The 15497-nt window shown below is 27.3% G+C and overlaps 1 protein-coding gene across 2 annotated transcripts in view; it reads left to right on the top strand.

Moving 5' to 3' along the window:
* Positions 1–2283: 2283 nt before the first annotated feature.
* The window catches only part of LOC107455932 (ELKS/RAB6-interacting/CAST family member bruchpilot), an 88284-nt gene continuing 75070 nt past the window's right edge, over positions 2284–15497 (top strand). The window contains exon 1 of one of the 2 annotated variants that reach the window (XM_087167823.1): positions 2284–4016. In XM_087167823.1, the coding sequence (XP_087023949.1) occupies positions 3532–4016 (485 nt within the window). In that variant the 5' untranslated portion in view covers positions 2284–3531. The remainder of the gene's footprint in view (positions 4017–15497) is intronic. The other variant, XM_087167822.1, reaches the window with a different exon arrangement.

Raw genomic sequence — 15497 nt, 5'->3', positions numbered from 1 at the left:
AAATATGTTGACGAAATATGTTGCTGAAATATGTTGACTATATCATATTTCGAGAGAGGTGTAATGAACAACTTCAAAAATGAGTTTGATTACCTCATGAAACTTATAGTTATATCTTATTATCCCTTTTCGAGTCTTCGTTTTTCCTCTGGCAATCAAATTTGATGTTTTTAGTCCTGCTTTTCTCTATAGTGATTTATTACATTTTCATATAATCTTTTTCCTTTGCTTTAATATTAATTGGTACATATATTAATTAAATATTAATATAAGTACTTTTTAGACTTTCGCAATTAGAGTTTCAGCAAACAGCACACACACAATTAAACTCTTTAGAGTTTCAACAAAGATTCTAAAATTACGCATTAAAGGTGGTCATCACGGAATACTTATTTTGCTTTTGTAACTGCACCAACTACGCTCTTCTGATTCCTATTAACTCTCCCGTAAAACTGTTTCTCCTTAGGAAGAGCTGCAGGCAGAGAAAATAAATATACAACTTTTTATTGAAATGGTTTAAAATGCTAGTCTGAGATCGGACGGTTTAAAATCTTGCTCGGATATTATATATCTCTAACAAAAATAATATAATGGGACCAGAGTACTAAAAATCAATATATTCATTCATTTAAGATTTGTGAATATAAATTGCATATTAATAATTGTTTGTAAAAAGGAGAAACATAAGAATTTTAACATGCTTAATACAAAAATATTTTTCTACTTTTAATATAATAAATTTTATAATTGCTTGTAAAAAAGGAAAACATAGGAATTGTAACATACTTTATACAAAAATAATTTTCTATTTTTAACACAGTAAAATTTTACAATATCTCGAAAAAGGGAAAGATAATAGTTTTAGCATACTTTCCACAAGTTTCTTTCCACTTTTTTAGCATAATGAAATTTCTTAATTGTTTGTAAAAGGGGGAAATATAAGGAGTTTCAACAAAAATATTTTTCAATTTCTAATGTAATAAAATTTAATAACATTATAAATTATGAACTACCTTCCTTATTAAAGATTTTTTTTTTAAAGCGTAAAAATATCGTCTAACATCCTTTCCTGATAGATTTGACCAATGAATAAATTGAAAAAAGGGAATTAAAAGAGTTATTAAAGACAGAACTAATTAAATGAGTGAAGAAATGTTGCAAGTAATAATTTTGTCGAATGAAATGTCAAATATTTATTTACTGATAAAAAGTAACAAATCACAAATGAAATTGTTAAAGGAATTTAGTTTGTATTTATAAACTGAACTATCTGAAGATAATTTTTTTCTTAGTCTTCTTAGCATTTTGTGAATTTGTATTTTTATTTTTCATGCAAATTTAAATTTTTTTTTCTATGGAAAAGAATTTGCTCCTACAGGAGGGAATTTTAGGATAAAAGAATTTGTAACAAGACGCATATATATATATATATATATATATATATATATATATATATATATATATATTTACGTTTGATGCTTTTATTTACGTTATTTTTTAAAGTAACTTTGCTAATAATGCTCTGAATATAAAATGATAATTTTTTGATGTTCATTAAAGCAATTATTTAAAAAAAAGTTTTTCTAACCAATTACTGCTTTTCCGTAATATGGCATATAATTTTTACAAAAGTTGAAAATAATCCGAGAAAGATTTCTTTATTGTCATTTATCTTGATAAAAGAAAAAGGGAGACATTTAAAGGAATTAAAAATATAAAAAAAAAATACACATTTGTGGATCTGAAAACATGATTTGTTTGTTCATAGGTAATCAAAGCTATAGGTAACAATAGAAAAAAATTGTAAATGCACTTTTTCAATAGAGAAGTTGTTTTTTCACATCAATGCATACAGAAACAAATATAGATAGCTAATTTATTGTAAATGAAATTTCTAAATAACATGATTTTATTACTTCAACCTTAAGTTAATGAAATCAAAAAATAATTTTATTTTTTTATAATTTACTAAACTTAATAAAGAATAAGTTTCTCTGCCATCGAATATAAAAGATAAAGTTTTAGGTCAAAGTTCAGTATCCTCTACTAAGTGCCAAGATTTATAATCTAGTTGCTCAACAATGCGCATGCTCATCATAGTTCACGAACCATGTTAGAAATCAAAACTTAAAATAGAATGACTTACAAATGTTGTGCATTTTTTATAGAATGAATGTTAGAATGTTTAGTATTGATCTTATTATTTGTTCTTCTCAATCCAAAGTTATACCAAAAAAATCAACTATGTACATTCAGTAATAAAACATCTCAACTCAGCACAACGATTCTATACATTTTTTATTTGTTTTATGAAACATTCTAAAGAATACCACAACTTTTAATGCTGAGGTTGGAATGTTTATGTGCTGAGGGATTTCCCTTTAACGGGAAAGGATTATGATAATCCGGCTTCGAGGGAACTAGAAGGGGGGTGCAACACGCTCCAAAATTACGCAAGGATACAAAATCGATTATTCGCGCAGCCGCTGTTACAACCCGCCGCACCTACTCGCTCTCCAAACGATTTTAGTAGTGAGTCTTCTTACTACAGAATTCGAATTTCATTAAACTGTTCTGGTGTAGAGTGAGATGGGACTCCTAGTGGGCGTGTGCAATGAACTCTGGTGGTGGAAAAACTGTGTAGAACAATAGTTCCCCACTTTAAATGTTCTGGAATTGAAAGAGCATGTATATATTTGAAGTAAAGCCATCGTTTGGACGTAGCTGAGAATGAAGAAGTTGTAGTTCTTAAACCCCGAGAACTTATCATTTGGTAAAGATTCATAGTCATTGATCGAATTCGATGCCTTTCTCACAGTTTTAAAAAGTGAGAGTAGGAAAGAAATATTCGTATGAAAAAAAAGAAAACTTCGATTTTATATGTGAAGCAAGTCATGAGACAAGACCTCGATACTGAAAATTCGATTTCTAATCAGTTTTGTGTGTACGTTCATCGATCCGTTAATTTCTTCAAGATCAAATTAACAAGTTTGGAATTATGAATGATCGTTTCTTAGTTTTTAAATATTTGCAAAAAGAATTTGCATAATCATCAAAACACTAGTTAAAAAGAAATTTTTTATTATGAAATTCTGTTTAATATGAAAACTTTTTATATGTGTATATGCTTAAGATGATAAATTATTCATAGTAAAAGTTTATGAATGAAATTAACGAACGGCTTACTTCTTGTGCCGTTAGGTTTGAAATTATAAAAAAATAATCTTAACTGATAAAAGTTTCAAATTAAGTTTTTATTTTTAATTAATTAATTTATCTTCAATATTCTACAATGCTAAAAGAATATTTCAAATTTACTACAAACAAAGAACTTTATTCTGAGTTGGCAATCATCCAATTTTTTTCCAAGTTCTATAGAGCATGTTAAAAAACTTCGACATTCGTGGCTCGAAGAAAATAATTACGTTAAAATGGATATGTTTTTGTTTAATCATTTCTGCATGTGAGTATAAAACAAAATAATTAAACATTGATAGGTTATACGAAATCCGCCAAACTTTTCTTCCAACAATGTCTGCCAGGGATATGTACGGCCCGGGGATAACCGGCCCGCCGGTGGCCAGGTCACCCAAGCCTTCATCACGTCGCTTAGATATGACGGGTGGCTATGGTTTATCCCAAAGCAGCCCACCGGTCACCACCAAGATCTACCCGTCGGCTTCCATATCTCAACCACCTTCAGCCCGAGCCAGTCCGGTATCCGGCCGTCCCTCCACTTCGCCGTCCCGGAAGGGACGTCACTTTGGCATCAGCAGATCCAGCAACAGCAGCCCCCTGACTCTGCCGACCCTGGGCGACCCGGGCATGAATATGCCCCACTCGTATAGCAGTGGTTTTGGAGAAGGATATTATGGCATGAGTGAAGATCCCATGATGGATGGAAGAGGTATGGTGCAACGAAGTCGATCGGTGACTAGGACCCCTCTGAGAGGTGCGTACCAGTTTTTCGACCGTGATCCGGAACGTGACATGGGCATTGGTTTAGGTAGAGATAGGTGAGTGCTCCTTACATTTTTATGCACGTATTTTTAAATTCGAAAATAATTATACATTTTATAAATTTATTATTATTAGAAATATTTATGCATGATACAGAAAAAAAAATTTTTTTTTTGAAAGTTAGGGTTCTTTGCCATAATATAAATAAAATCATTATTGTTTTTGTTTAAGTTCATTAATATAAATAAAATATTCGGTGATTGGATATAAAAAAAAAACATTTGGTAATTGAATATTTCCTTCCGTAAATAAGAACTACAATCACTTCACAACTCTACTAGAATGGGCTCATATTATGCTCTAACATTGGTACACTGGACAATAATTTTGTCCAAATCTAACACAACAATTCACAATATTTTCACAAGGAGTCATATTACATTTTCACACGATGATATGATTTAGCATAACACTTTTTACTGTCTGAGAATCCCGAGATGAGCTCTCAGTGAAGTTCATTTCAGTTAGGTGGAGGCTCATCTCGTGATTGCCAAACAGTACTGGTGATGTAAAATTAAATACTCTTTTTATTTAACACTAAAATTAATGCAACTGTTGGCCTAATTATTAATTGAGAAAAATTGTTAAGTATCAATTGAATTATTAATTAAGTATGACTTAATATTTCAGAATAATTTTATGAACATTATAATACGCTACTTAGGTTATTGATGATAAAATTTGAAAATGTTTCAAAAATTTTTTAAAAACTATATGAATATTTATATACTTATTTAGAGAGAAGTTAGTTCAGGTCTTATGTGCTATAATTTTAAATTGTTAACTACAAATATTCTCATTAGTAGTGAAACAACGAAATTATAACCGCAAAAAACAATAGCAATTTAGAACAAGAGAAATTTGAAAATAATAGTAATTTGCAGTTGTAATTTAGAAATTACACAAAAAAGAGGAAAAAAAACAACAATAAATTGATATATAACTAAAGGCAGTTCATTTATAAAAAATATTAATGGATAACATTGGTATGAAAGACACAATCAATTCATACACATATTTATTCAAGTTTACATATTTATGCAGATTACATTGTTATTATTTTATTACATATTTATGCAGATAATTTAAAAATAAATTTAATTGCGGGTTTTACACTGCAGACATTGTAATAAAATTGCACAAAATATCACAAAAATTTCTGAATTATGAAAATATATTACTCAAATATATATATATATATATATATATATATATATATATATATATATATATATATATATATATATATATATATATATATATATATATATATATATATATATATATATATATATATATATATATATATATATATATATATATATATATATATATATATATATATATATATTAGTTATTATATTAATATAGAATATAATTGTATATAATTCGAAAAATAACTAGAAAAAAACAGCTGACTATATAATATGAAAAAACACAAAAGAAATTTATTAATGAATAAAAAGGAAAAAAATATGAATTATTATTTCTTTATTTATTAAAATCAGTTTTGCTTTGAATTCTGCCACGATCTTTTTTTTTATTTATTTTTTAGGCAAAACTTATTACGATTTCAGTGAGATTTTTACAGTATCATTTTCTACACAAAATTGCATATAATTTAAGCAAAATAGTTATTGATAATCATTATTTTTAATATTACAATAAAAAACTATGAGAATCATTATTTATTTTAAAACTTATTCTCTTATATATTCGCTGACAAAGCTAATAAATACAGGATTTGAGACTTAATTAAACTCATTATTTATGTAATTTCAATAGCAGCTTAAAATTCGGGATTAATTTAAATTATTAAGATAAAAATATCCTTTTAATTTCTTTGAATATTAATTTTATTGAAAATTATGTTTCAAACTTCTATGGTTTGATTCAAGTTGTATTTTGTTTCTTAATTTATAGCTTTTTAAAAAAATTTTTTTTATGAGAAAAACATTTTTTGAATGTGTTGCACTGTTAATCTAAATATGTATCAATAAAATCCTAACAATTTATTCTAAGATATTATGTAACGTTAATTAAAACTAAAGTAGAAATTTTATAATGAAATTTAGCAGTAGATTAATAGTTCATTGTAATATGGGAGATTGACTCTTCTTTGTGATAGGAAGGTATCTCAATCGCGAAAACGACATCACATAGAAACTATCCATTCAAAATAGTTGAAGCTGAGTTCCGTTTAAGTCGACCATGTTACTTAGTCAAAAAAAAATTTTATTCACTTTTTTCTGATTTGTTACTTTAAATTTCGTATATATTAAAAATCGCATTTAAGTGCCTAACAATATGAAGAACATGTGTTTAATAGTATGCATTAGCGTAAGAATTATTCATTATTTTTTGCTCACTGTTTAAAAAGGTCTCTCAAAATTGAGCAAAAATGTTTTAAAATAACTCCGAAACAAATAATTGTTGAATTTGAAAACCCCATGTTTTTAAAATTGCAACAGCATATACTCATGTATGAGAGAGATGTTCGTTGGCTGCCTGCCGGATTCAAATCGAGGACGTCCGGAATTGTAGTAGGATGCTTTATCAGCTGTAATTGTACACCCTAGTCCAGAGAGAATTAGGAAGCTTCATATACTAGCCGCCACAATGACACACAGTGCCTGATTATCGCCTAGGCCCAATAGACATGGCCTAGGGCCCACAATTTCTGAGGGGTCTCAAAAATTAGTAAAAAGTCTAATGGACGGTGGGATAGCTTTGTGTTGGCTTAAAAACTAAATAAAAAACAATTGCAGCTTACAATAAAAATATTTTTCAGCTAATCAGTGACTTTTAGCAAAAATCACTGATTTCAATTGTTTGTGGCCACCAAACTATTTTTATTTTGACATAAAATTGTTTTGTTGTTTTATATTTTGCTTTAATTTATAGATACGTAAGGTTCATCTTAGAAAAATAATCTTCAACTGTCTGCTTTCAAAATTTCTTAGAATGTTTATCTTGAATCATACAGTTCAATAGATTCTTTTCTATTGTTGGGACTGATTACTCAAAATATTATACAATCTTCAGTAATTTAATTTCAAAATATTTTGTAAGGGTTCCGGAGAATGTGGTGGGCCTTGGGCCTGAATTTGTTTTTATCGGTTCCTGATGACACATCATGACATACTAATTCATAATTTCGTTGATACCAAGGGTTGCAATTGAAAATTTTGTCCCAATAGCTTCGTCAAGAGATCGGAAAGATTAATTTAATTTTTTGCTTTTTTCGTTGCATCTTAGAACCACTTAAGCGAATGGAATGAATATCATGATGTGTTATTGTGGCGGTCACTATATAGAGCTTCGTAACTCTTCATGAGCTGGGGTCTACAACTATTTTGTTTTGTCCTTGACTCGAGGAATCCTGCCGATAGCCAACGAACATCTCTTTCACACATCTCTCCCTCCACACGCATTCTGCTCAAAAATGAGTACTTACTGTTCTAATTTTAAATTTCGATTATTATTTGTTTCGACAATATTTTGACACATTTTTGCTCAATTTTTGAGAAGCCCTTTTTTTACAGTGTGCAATAACTTAAAGCAGCCATATTTGTTTCGTCATGTGCTGCCAGCAAAAACCACACTTTTAATGCGTGGGTGAAATCACGTAATGGTCACTCGTCTGGTTTTCTTTTAAAATTAGTTTTTTTTCTTTGGTAGTCATTGTTTTTTTATTCAGTAGATTTATTTTCCATTTGGGGATTCTTAACTTATTGAAATAACTATTTCTCCCTTGGGATTATATGACTCATGAGAAAAACCACCATCTAGCGAGAAAAATAGTAGAATAGTTAAGAAAAATAGTAGAATAGTAGCTATGCACATAAAAGCTTCCTAACTTATCATTTCTAATAGTATAAAGGATGGGTTTTGAAGGAAAATTTCTATAAATGATCATTTTATAAAAACGTAAACTTTAGCCGGTGGGTTCGTTCTAATTTTTTCAAATGCTACTCTGAATTGCAGCAGTAAAATTATTGTCTAAATTTTAAATTTTGAAACTTATAAATTACATCATAGAAATTATTATTGAGCAATAATATTTAGTTTACGATTTACGCGATGGAAATATATTTCGCAAAATCTACCTCTTAGATGTAAATTAAATTCTTTAAATAATAGAAAATTTTTAGTAATTAAATAAACATAAAGAAAGGAGGAAAAATGAAGCAAGGTTTTTTCAATCCTTGCACTCTCTTTTAAAATGGTACATGACATGTAGATTTTATGAAATTTTTTTCCACAATAACTCAATAGGTGTACATAATTAAATGTTACTTGTTGTTACAAGTAAATGAATGTATCGTTGTTTGAATTCACAAAATTTTTTTTGCGAATTGTTTTTTTCTTCCAAAATACACAATTCGTAAGATTTAAGGAGTTTTGTACAAATGAAACATATAATTATGTATTGCTATTCTATAAAAAAACATGAAACTTAAAAATTAAAGCAACTTATGGGGGCCAATTTTATCATGCTTACAAACTACGAGATTGTTATCAAACAACATATGTATTTTGACTTGGGAAAGAATTTTTTGATAAAATGGATTTTGCTACCAAAAAAATGACCAAACCAAACTTTGTTACCAAACTTTCTTAAAATACACAAATCTCAATGTATTCCAATTATTGTTTTGATTAATTATTAATAGATTACTTATATACAATAACAGAGTTTTATAAAAATTATTGAGATTTGTTGTAACTTGTGGAAGTAAGTATCCAGTAGAAATAGATTTGTGTGTCACGGCTCCCTAATTTTTATCAGAAGCAAAGTATTGTACTCGAAAAGAAGTTTTTATTATAGAAATAGTAAATTAATATTTACGAAGCGAAAATATTAAAAAAAATCTCTCCTAACCAGAAATATACCCAAATCATTACTTTTCTGCTACGATGAAATATAGTGCTATATATTTCAAGTAATTTTGCTATAGTATTGGTCAAATGAATTTGAATCCCAAATATGTTATTTAGGCAGCATTTGAAGGACGCATAATTTCTTCTGTTTGGTGATTGATTCTTGGCATCAGATATTGTCATACCAAAATCAAAATAGTTCTCTAGTTATCTATTACATCTATCATATAACTATCTATCATGTAACTGTCTATAAAATTGGTGTTTAGCATTGCATTGCCTTTTGCTGATTGAATCTATACATTGAAAACAAACAGGTTCATTAAGATGAATTCTATTTGTATGAGTGATAATTTATACTCACATCTTTTCTCTTATACATTTTTGACTTCTTCCCTTTATGGCATTACTACCATTATCTTTAAGCTACATCAGAGTCAAAATCGTTCCATTATTACCCGTTAAAATAAAATAAGATCTTTATTGTAAGTTGTAGCTATCAATCTTTTCCAGGAAAATGTTGAAATCTTTATGAAGCAAAATTCATTATAATGTAAAATTATATATAAGTGTTCAAAAGAGAAAAATCTGATCACAAAATTTTGTCAAAAAGTATGTTTATACTTTTATACACGTATAAGCTTGATTCATATTTAATTCTTTTCGCTTCAAGGTGTTTGTATTAATGTTTAAAATTTCATCAAGAGAATGTAGTTACATGCTGAAAGTGATTGAGTTAAATGTGTAATATTATCAGAATCAAACACTATTTAGATTTTGATCTAAAAAGACTTTATCATTTTTAAACAATGTTGCGTTATTGAATAATAATATTCGTTAAGTTATTCGTTATTAAGTTATTGAATAATAATATTCATTATTATTAAATTTTTTTTTACAGACACTTAGAAATCGCATAAAACTAGTGGCGGAAAATATCCATGTTATTTGGAAAAGATACTGTGACCGCTATTCGTTTTTCAACGCTAATGTTTTGAAGAAAAAAAAATCACTAAAATTTATGATTTTTACTCCCTTAATTTCATTCAGTAGCTTCTAATTGTGTGAAGATTTAGCTTAGATAAGTTCAAGATTTGATTTTTCGCTATTGCTTTAAATTGTTGAGGCACGTTTTCGGCATCACGTTTAAAATATGTTGAGCAATATGTTAAGCACTAAAATCCGACTTTTTCCAGTCGACATGACCAGATAGATAACCATGATCAGCAATACTCCGAGTCAAAATTCTTGGAAAGTTAGATAGATTGTCTCAAGTATAAACGATAGACATATGAAGCCTGTAGCATTGTAGATGAACACGATAAAAACTTTATTTTTGATTTCTGTTCTTAAATCTGATTAACTAACTTATTTTACGATGAATTTCAAATGTATTTTTTAGATCCCAAGGTTTTAAGCCCTTGTAAGTTTTTCGGTATTGTGACAAAAAAACAAAAGGAACAAAAATCATTATTTCTGTATATACTTGATTTTATCCAACCAGGTTGGATTAGTTTTGGCATGTTTCTAAAAATATGATTAATTCATCCTTAAAGTTACACTTTGCTTACATTAAATAGGTTTTATTTTTGGAGATAAAGGCATAATTTGATATTAAAGTAAATGTCGAAGTAAATTTGTAGGCTGCGTTTCTTAACGGAAAGAAAATCTTAACGGACCCAGTTTCATCCAACGTTCCTCGATTTCAGAAGTTACTCGATTAAAATTCCTTAATAGCATTTATTTTTTACATTTTGAAAAAATATCAATGAAGGTTCTCTAGAACTGTTTTGGACTTTTCGACTAATTATGTGCACAGAATAAAAAATATGCCTTGTTACTTCATTTCCTCTTCAGAACAATTTTTTTAATGCAACAAATTCTACATATCTAAATGAATTCAAATTTAAAAAAAAACTGAAATTGTCACCAAATGTCTTGTCAAATTTTTTTCCTTCAAAATTTTCAAAAAAAGCAGCTGTTTTTATAAATAATATGAAAAGGCGTTTAAGCAACATTTTGAGACGTGTCATTAATATATTAACAGTGAACAATTTGTTGCCACCTTAAAATTAGAAAAATATGCTCTTATAATAAAATAGCTCTTATGATTGTGCTGGTATCTAAAACATATTTCAGATCATATATTAAACTGTTACGGTTGCTTTCATGTTTTAAATGTTTAAAATAATATGTAAGCTTTGCAAAATACATAAACAGAAACTTCAACAGAATCATTAACAAAGTTAATTATAGGCTGCGTATTCAAATTTACTATAACAGTAAAAAAAAGGAATATTTATGATTAGCATTAATGCTTTAACTGCTCTGAATATTTTTTTTTTGGTTTTATTTTACTTTTATCATTACACTGCTAACGTAGCGCAAAGACAAATGTTCGGAGCTGTTATAAATTACTTATGCCTCTAGACCAACGTGATCTTCAAGCATTTTGCGAGACTTGCGGGGATGGATTTAGAATACTTTATGAGAGATAGGTATTGATTTCGTATTTTGGAGCTAATTGAGGGAAATTCGCTTCTGTATAGCTCGTAAAATCGTAACGATTTATTTAATTAGAGATACTGGAATTATATGAGATTACAGAAATTAATTTATAAACATTGCAACATATATATTGAATTTTTAAGCCTTTTCGGGGAGTCATTTATTTTTATTTTAAAATTTATATTACTGACATAAAAAAAGTAAAATATGATTTTGTAGTAATCTCTAGCTGTTCAAAAAATGAACGAAGAATATAGTGAAGAAAGTCTCATACAAATTAGTCGTCGGTCGCTTAAATGTGAACGAAAACATGTCGTTTGAGAAAAAAATCTATAGTAGTTAGATAAAAATTTGTAAAATTTTAAAAGTCACCCATTCTCTTTTAGAAAAATAAAGAACTATTATTTAACGTTTTTTTAATTAATTACAATTGTTTTAGAAAACAAAAATAGCCCAAGAATGCAAAGTAAAAAAAAGTCGCATTCGAAAAATATATAATTCTACACGAGTGTTATAATATTAAAACATAAATGTTTTATTCAAAACAGTTTTGTTATCTCTACGTGCTAGAAATATAAAATAAAGTTAAGAGCCAATGTGCCTGAAAGATGAATTTATCTTTCAGGCACATTTTTTATTTATTTTCCTTAACTCTGTCCAAATTTTAAATACTTAGGACATTTTAAAACTGCTATTTGAAAAAAATTGATAATACGATAGATTAAACCTTTAGGTTTATCGAATTTTTTAATAATTTAAAATTCATGCATGATATATGTTTTTGTTTTGATAATCCGTTCAAATTATTTTGGATCAGTTACTTCGATAAATAATAAGGTATAAATTTTTAACAGTTATTTTGCGAATGGTGGAAAATTATTGCTTTTTACTATCAATTATTGTTGATTCTTCTATACTTGCTTAAATCAGAAAGATGATTAAATTGGGAGTTTTTGCTTCGTTAGCGATTTTTGTAAGAAATTCAAAAAATAATTAAATCTATAATCTGAAAATAAATAATTGGTAACATTTTTAAATCTTTTTGCAGAAACAATTAATAAGATAGGTTATTATCACTTGGTTCCCACACTTTGAGTATTTTTAAATATCTAGTAGGAGTTTATTTAAAATCTATCTCTAAGTTAAAATTGAACAAAACTTGTTCTGATTTGGTAATTATTCACTGTGGTTTAAATCAAGCTTCTCAATAATTATTTGTGTACAGTTATATTTATAATTTAATACCATACTTTTTAATATAGTTATATTATAGTTATATTATTATAGTTCCATATATATCCTTTATTTATTTATCCAGAGCAGTTTTATTAATTCCTTGCATTAGGAATACTAAAATAAAAAATAGGAGACTTTGAGACACGCTTTATAATTATATTTAACTCAATCCAAATTTTAAATTCTCAAGTTATTTTAAAACTACTGTTTAAAAAAATTATACAATACTATAGACAGATTGATTACTTAGATTTATTAATTTTTTTAACAGTTTAAAATTCGTGTGATGGTGCATAAAGCCATGTGTTTTTAAATGGCATTTTAAATGTAAATTATACAAAACTGTATCTCAGGCACAGGTATGAATACATAATTTTCAATTCAGATGCTTTAAAAATCAATCCTCTCATCGTACTAATATTTACAGTAATATTACAGTAATAATACATTGAATGATCTGATTATGAGTAGAACATGAGCATGGTAGACTGTCGGGGTTTGAATATAACTGTATGAGTTATCTGTATCGGTATGTCATAAACGTGGTATGCATGCTTACCGAAATAGTTATTTTGAATACAAAGCTTTATGTCACTGATTAAATTTTTTGTAAACACTTTTTGTCAAAAAAGTACTAAAATCAATGTTGCTTAATTTTTTGCAGATTTTTCGTCAAAATACCACAAGAATTTTTAATTTTTAAAATACATATTTATAATTTTTTCTGTAAGCCACTACTAATTCCTAGAAAGCATTAAAGAATTGTTTATGCGTGCGCAATGACCCTCTAGAAGAGTAAGGCACCCGACAGTTAAGTTTATTATGAAAACCTTTGGTGTAAAATGTGAGTTACAATATCTAATTCTAGAGTTTTCTATTTTCAACATTATCTGGAAATCTCATTTGAATAATTTTAGATATTTATTTGAACTAAAAACAAGTGAAACAAATTATTGCTTATGACAGAGAAATTATTGCTACAATTAAGCCTAACATAGACATAGTTCATCATGAAAACTTATAGTATAAAGTGTGCGTTTCACAATATCCGGAAGTTTTTATTTTCAGCATTAAAATAATTTTAACTATTTATTTTAAGAGATAAAAAGTTTATAGCTTGGAAAGAGAAATTATTCTTATACTTAAGCCTAATTTGTTCACTCAATATAAAACATATAAAATTTTATAGAAAACATTAAGTGACATTAGTTCCTATTTTAAATATTTACTAAACAAAAATAAACAAATAAATTGAATAACATAAAAAACTAAATAAAAAAATAAGAACTTTACTGAACTGGTTAAATTATATTTTATGTGACGTAAATAGAAGTGTTATTAGCTATTTTTAAATGTTTACGAGAAAAACAACTGCTTCCCCTGAGTGTCATTAAACCAAGGGTTGGTTAGAAGAATCTCGAAACTTTTTCTTTTCACATCTAGAAATTCGGATTTGACATTATTACAAAAAAATTACTTTTTTATTTTTACTTTACTTTTTTACTTGCTTTTATTACTTTAAAATAGTTGATTTTTAAAAACTCAAGTTCCTTTTATGCCCTGTTTAATAAAATTTTTGAAGAAAGCTGAAATTCGAATATTAATAGTTGAGACATCGAAAAATATTGAGTCAAACTTTTTTTGCAGTAATTTATCACATTATAGAAAATTGTTTTATCAGTACTAGAAACTTATAGAATAACAATTAGAAATTTAAAAACTGTTATGTGTAAAAGGGACTTTTAAAAGTGTGTTTTTTCTTTATTTGATGCTTCATCGAAATACTTCAAAGTTTCTTATTTGTTAAATATTTCCAAAAATTGTCTTAATTGTCTTGGTAATTTTTTTTAATGATTTTTCTAAGATTTCTTAATTTTCTTCGATCAAATGCTTTGTCGAAAATTTTCTTAATTGTCTTAGTAAATGTTTACTGCGATTTTTCAATTTCAATAAACAAATCAGTAAGCAAATAAGTAAACAAAAAAGAATCATATTTCAAAAGGGAAAAACCTCTAAAATATAACAGCATATACAGCACAAAACGGCTTTCCCATTAATGTGCACTGAAAAAATAGCGCAATGAAGTATTTAGAAGTCATGTTGTTATCGAGGAAGTCTTTTAATAGAAACATTTGTGTCGGGAACATCTAAATAGTGGGAGCAGTTGTGTATTGGGGATACACTATAAATCTGTCCACGGAAATATATTTATAAATCCTGCAAACAATACATAGTACAACCAACAATACAAACATAGTCAAATAAATTCAGAGGTTTGAAGTTTTTGGAGACATATCTTAAAATCAAATCTCCATGTTTTCAAATCACAAAGACACCCAAACATTGAATAAAAAGTTACATTTATTAGAAGGAAAAATGAAAAAGGGTCAAAGATTTTTTTTATTAAACCAAATAAATTTTGGTCAAATCATGAATTAATTTTTAATAAAATACAATTTCTTTTACTTTATATCTGACTTCACATTTGAGGAAAACTATCTTAGTTTTTTTCAGAATGTTTGTGCAATATTTTGCAATTTACATTCAACATTTAAACTGTAGTATGCTTCCTGTTTGCGTTCTCAACCATTTGTTTTTGTAAATAATATTTTAGTTTAATGCTAATAATTTGTTTCCTTTTCTAGCTTCTTCCCTGTAAATAAAGTTTCATTTTCTTGTTGAACAAACCATAACAACATACAAAAAAAAAACATTTTTAAGCAACTGAATTATTGAAATTAAATCGACTGGTCTTCGAATTCGATAAACGGAGTCTAATAGTCTGCTTTAATTATTCGTATTATTATTTTTTTACTTTCATATTTCCTTATTGCATTTAAAGTTTGTAA

The sequence above is a fragment of the Parasteatoda tepidariorum genome, chromosome 1, assembly GCF_982258835.1.
Source record: "Parasteatoda tepidariorum strain Cologne lab strain chromosome 1, Ptep-v5.0, whole genome shotgun sequence".
Classification (NCBI taxonomy): Eukaryota; Metazoa; Arthropoda; class Arachnida; order Araneae; family Theridiidae; genus Parasteatoda; species Parasteatoda tepidariorum.
Note: the sequence above shows the minus strand (reverse complement) of the source record. Positions and strands in the feature narration are given on the sequence as shown.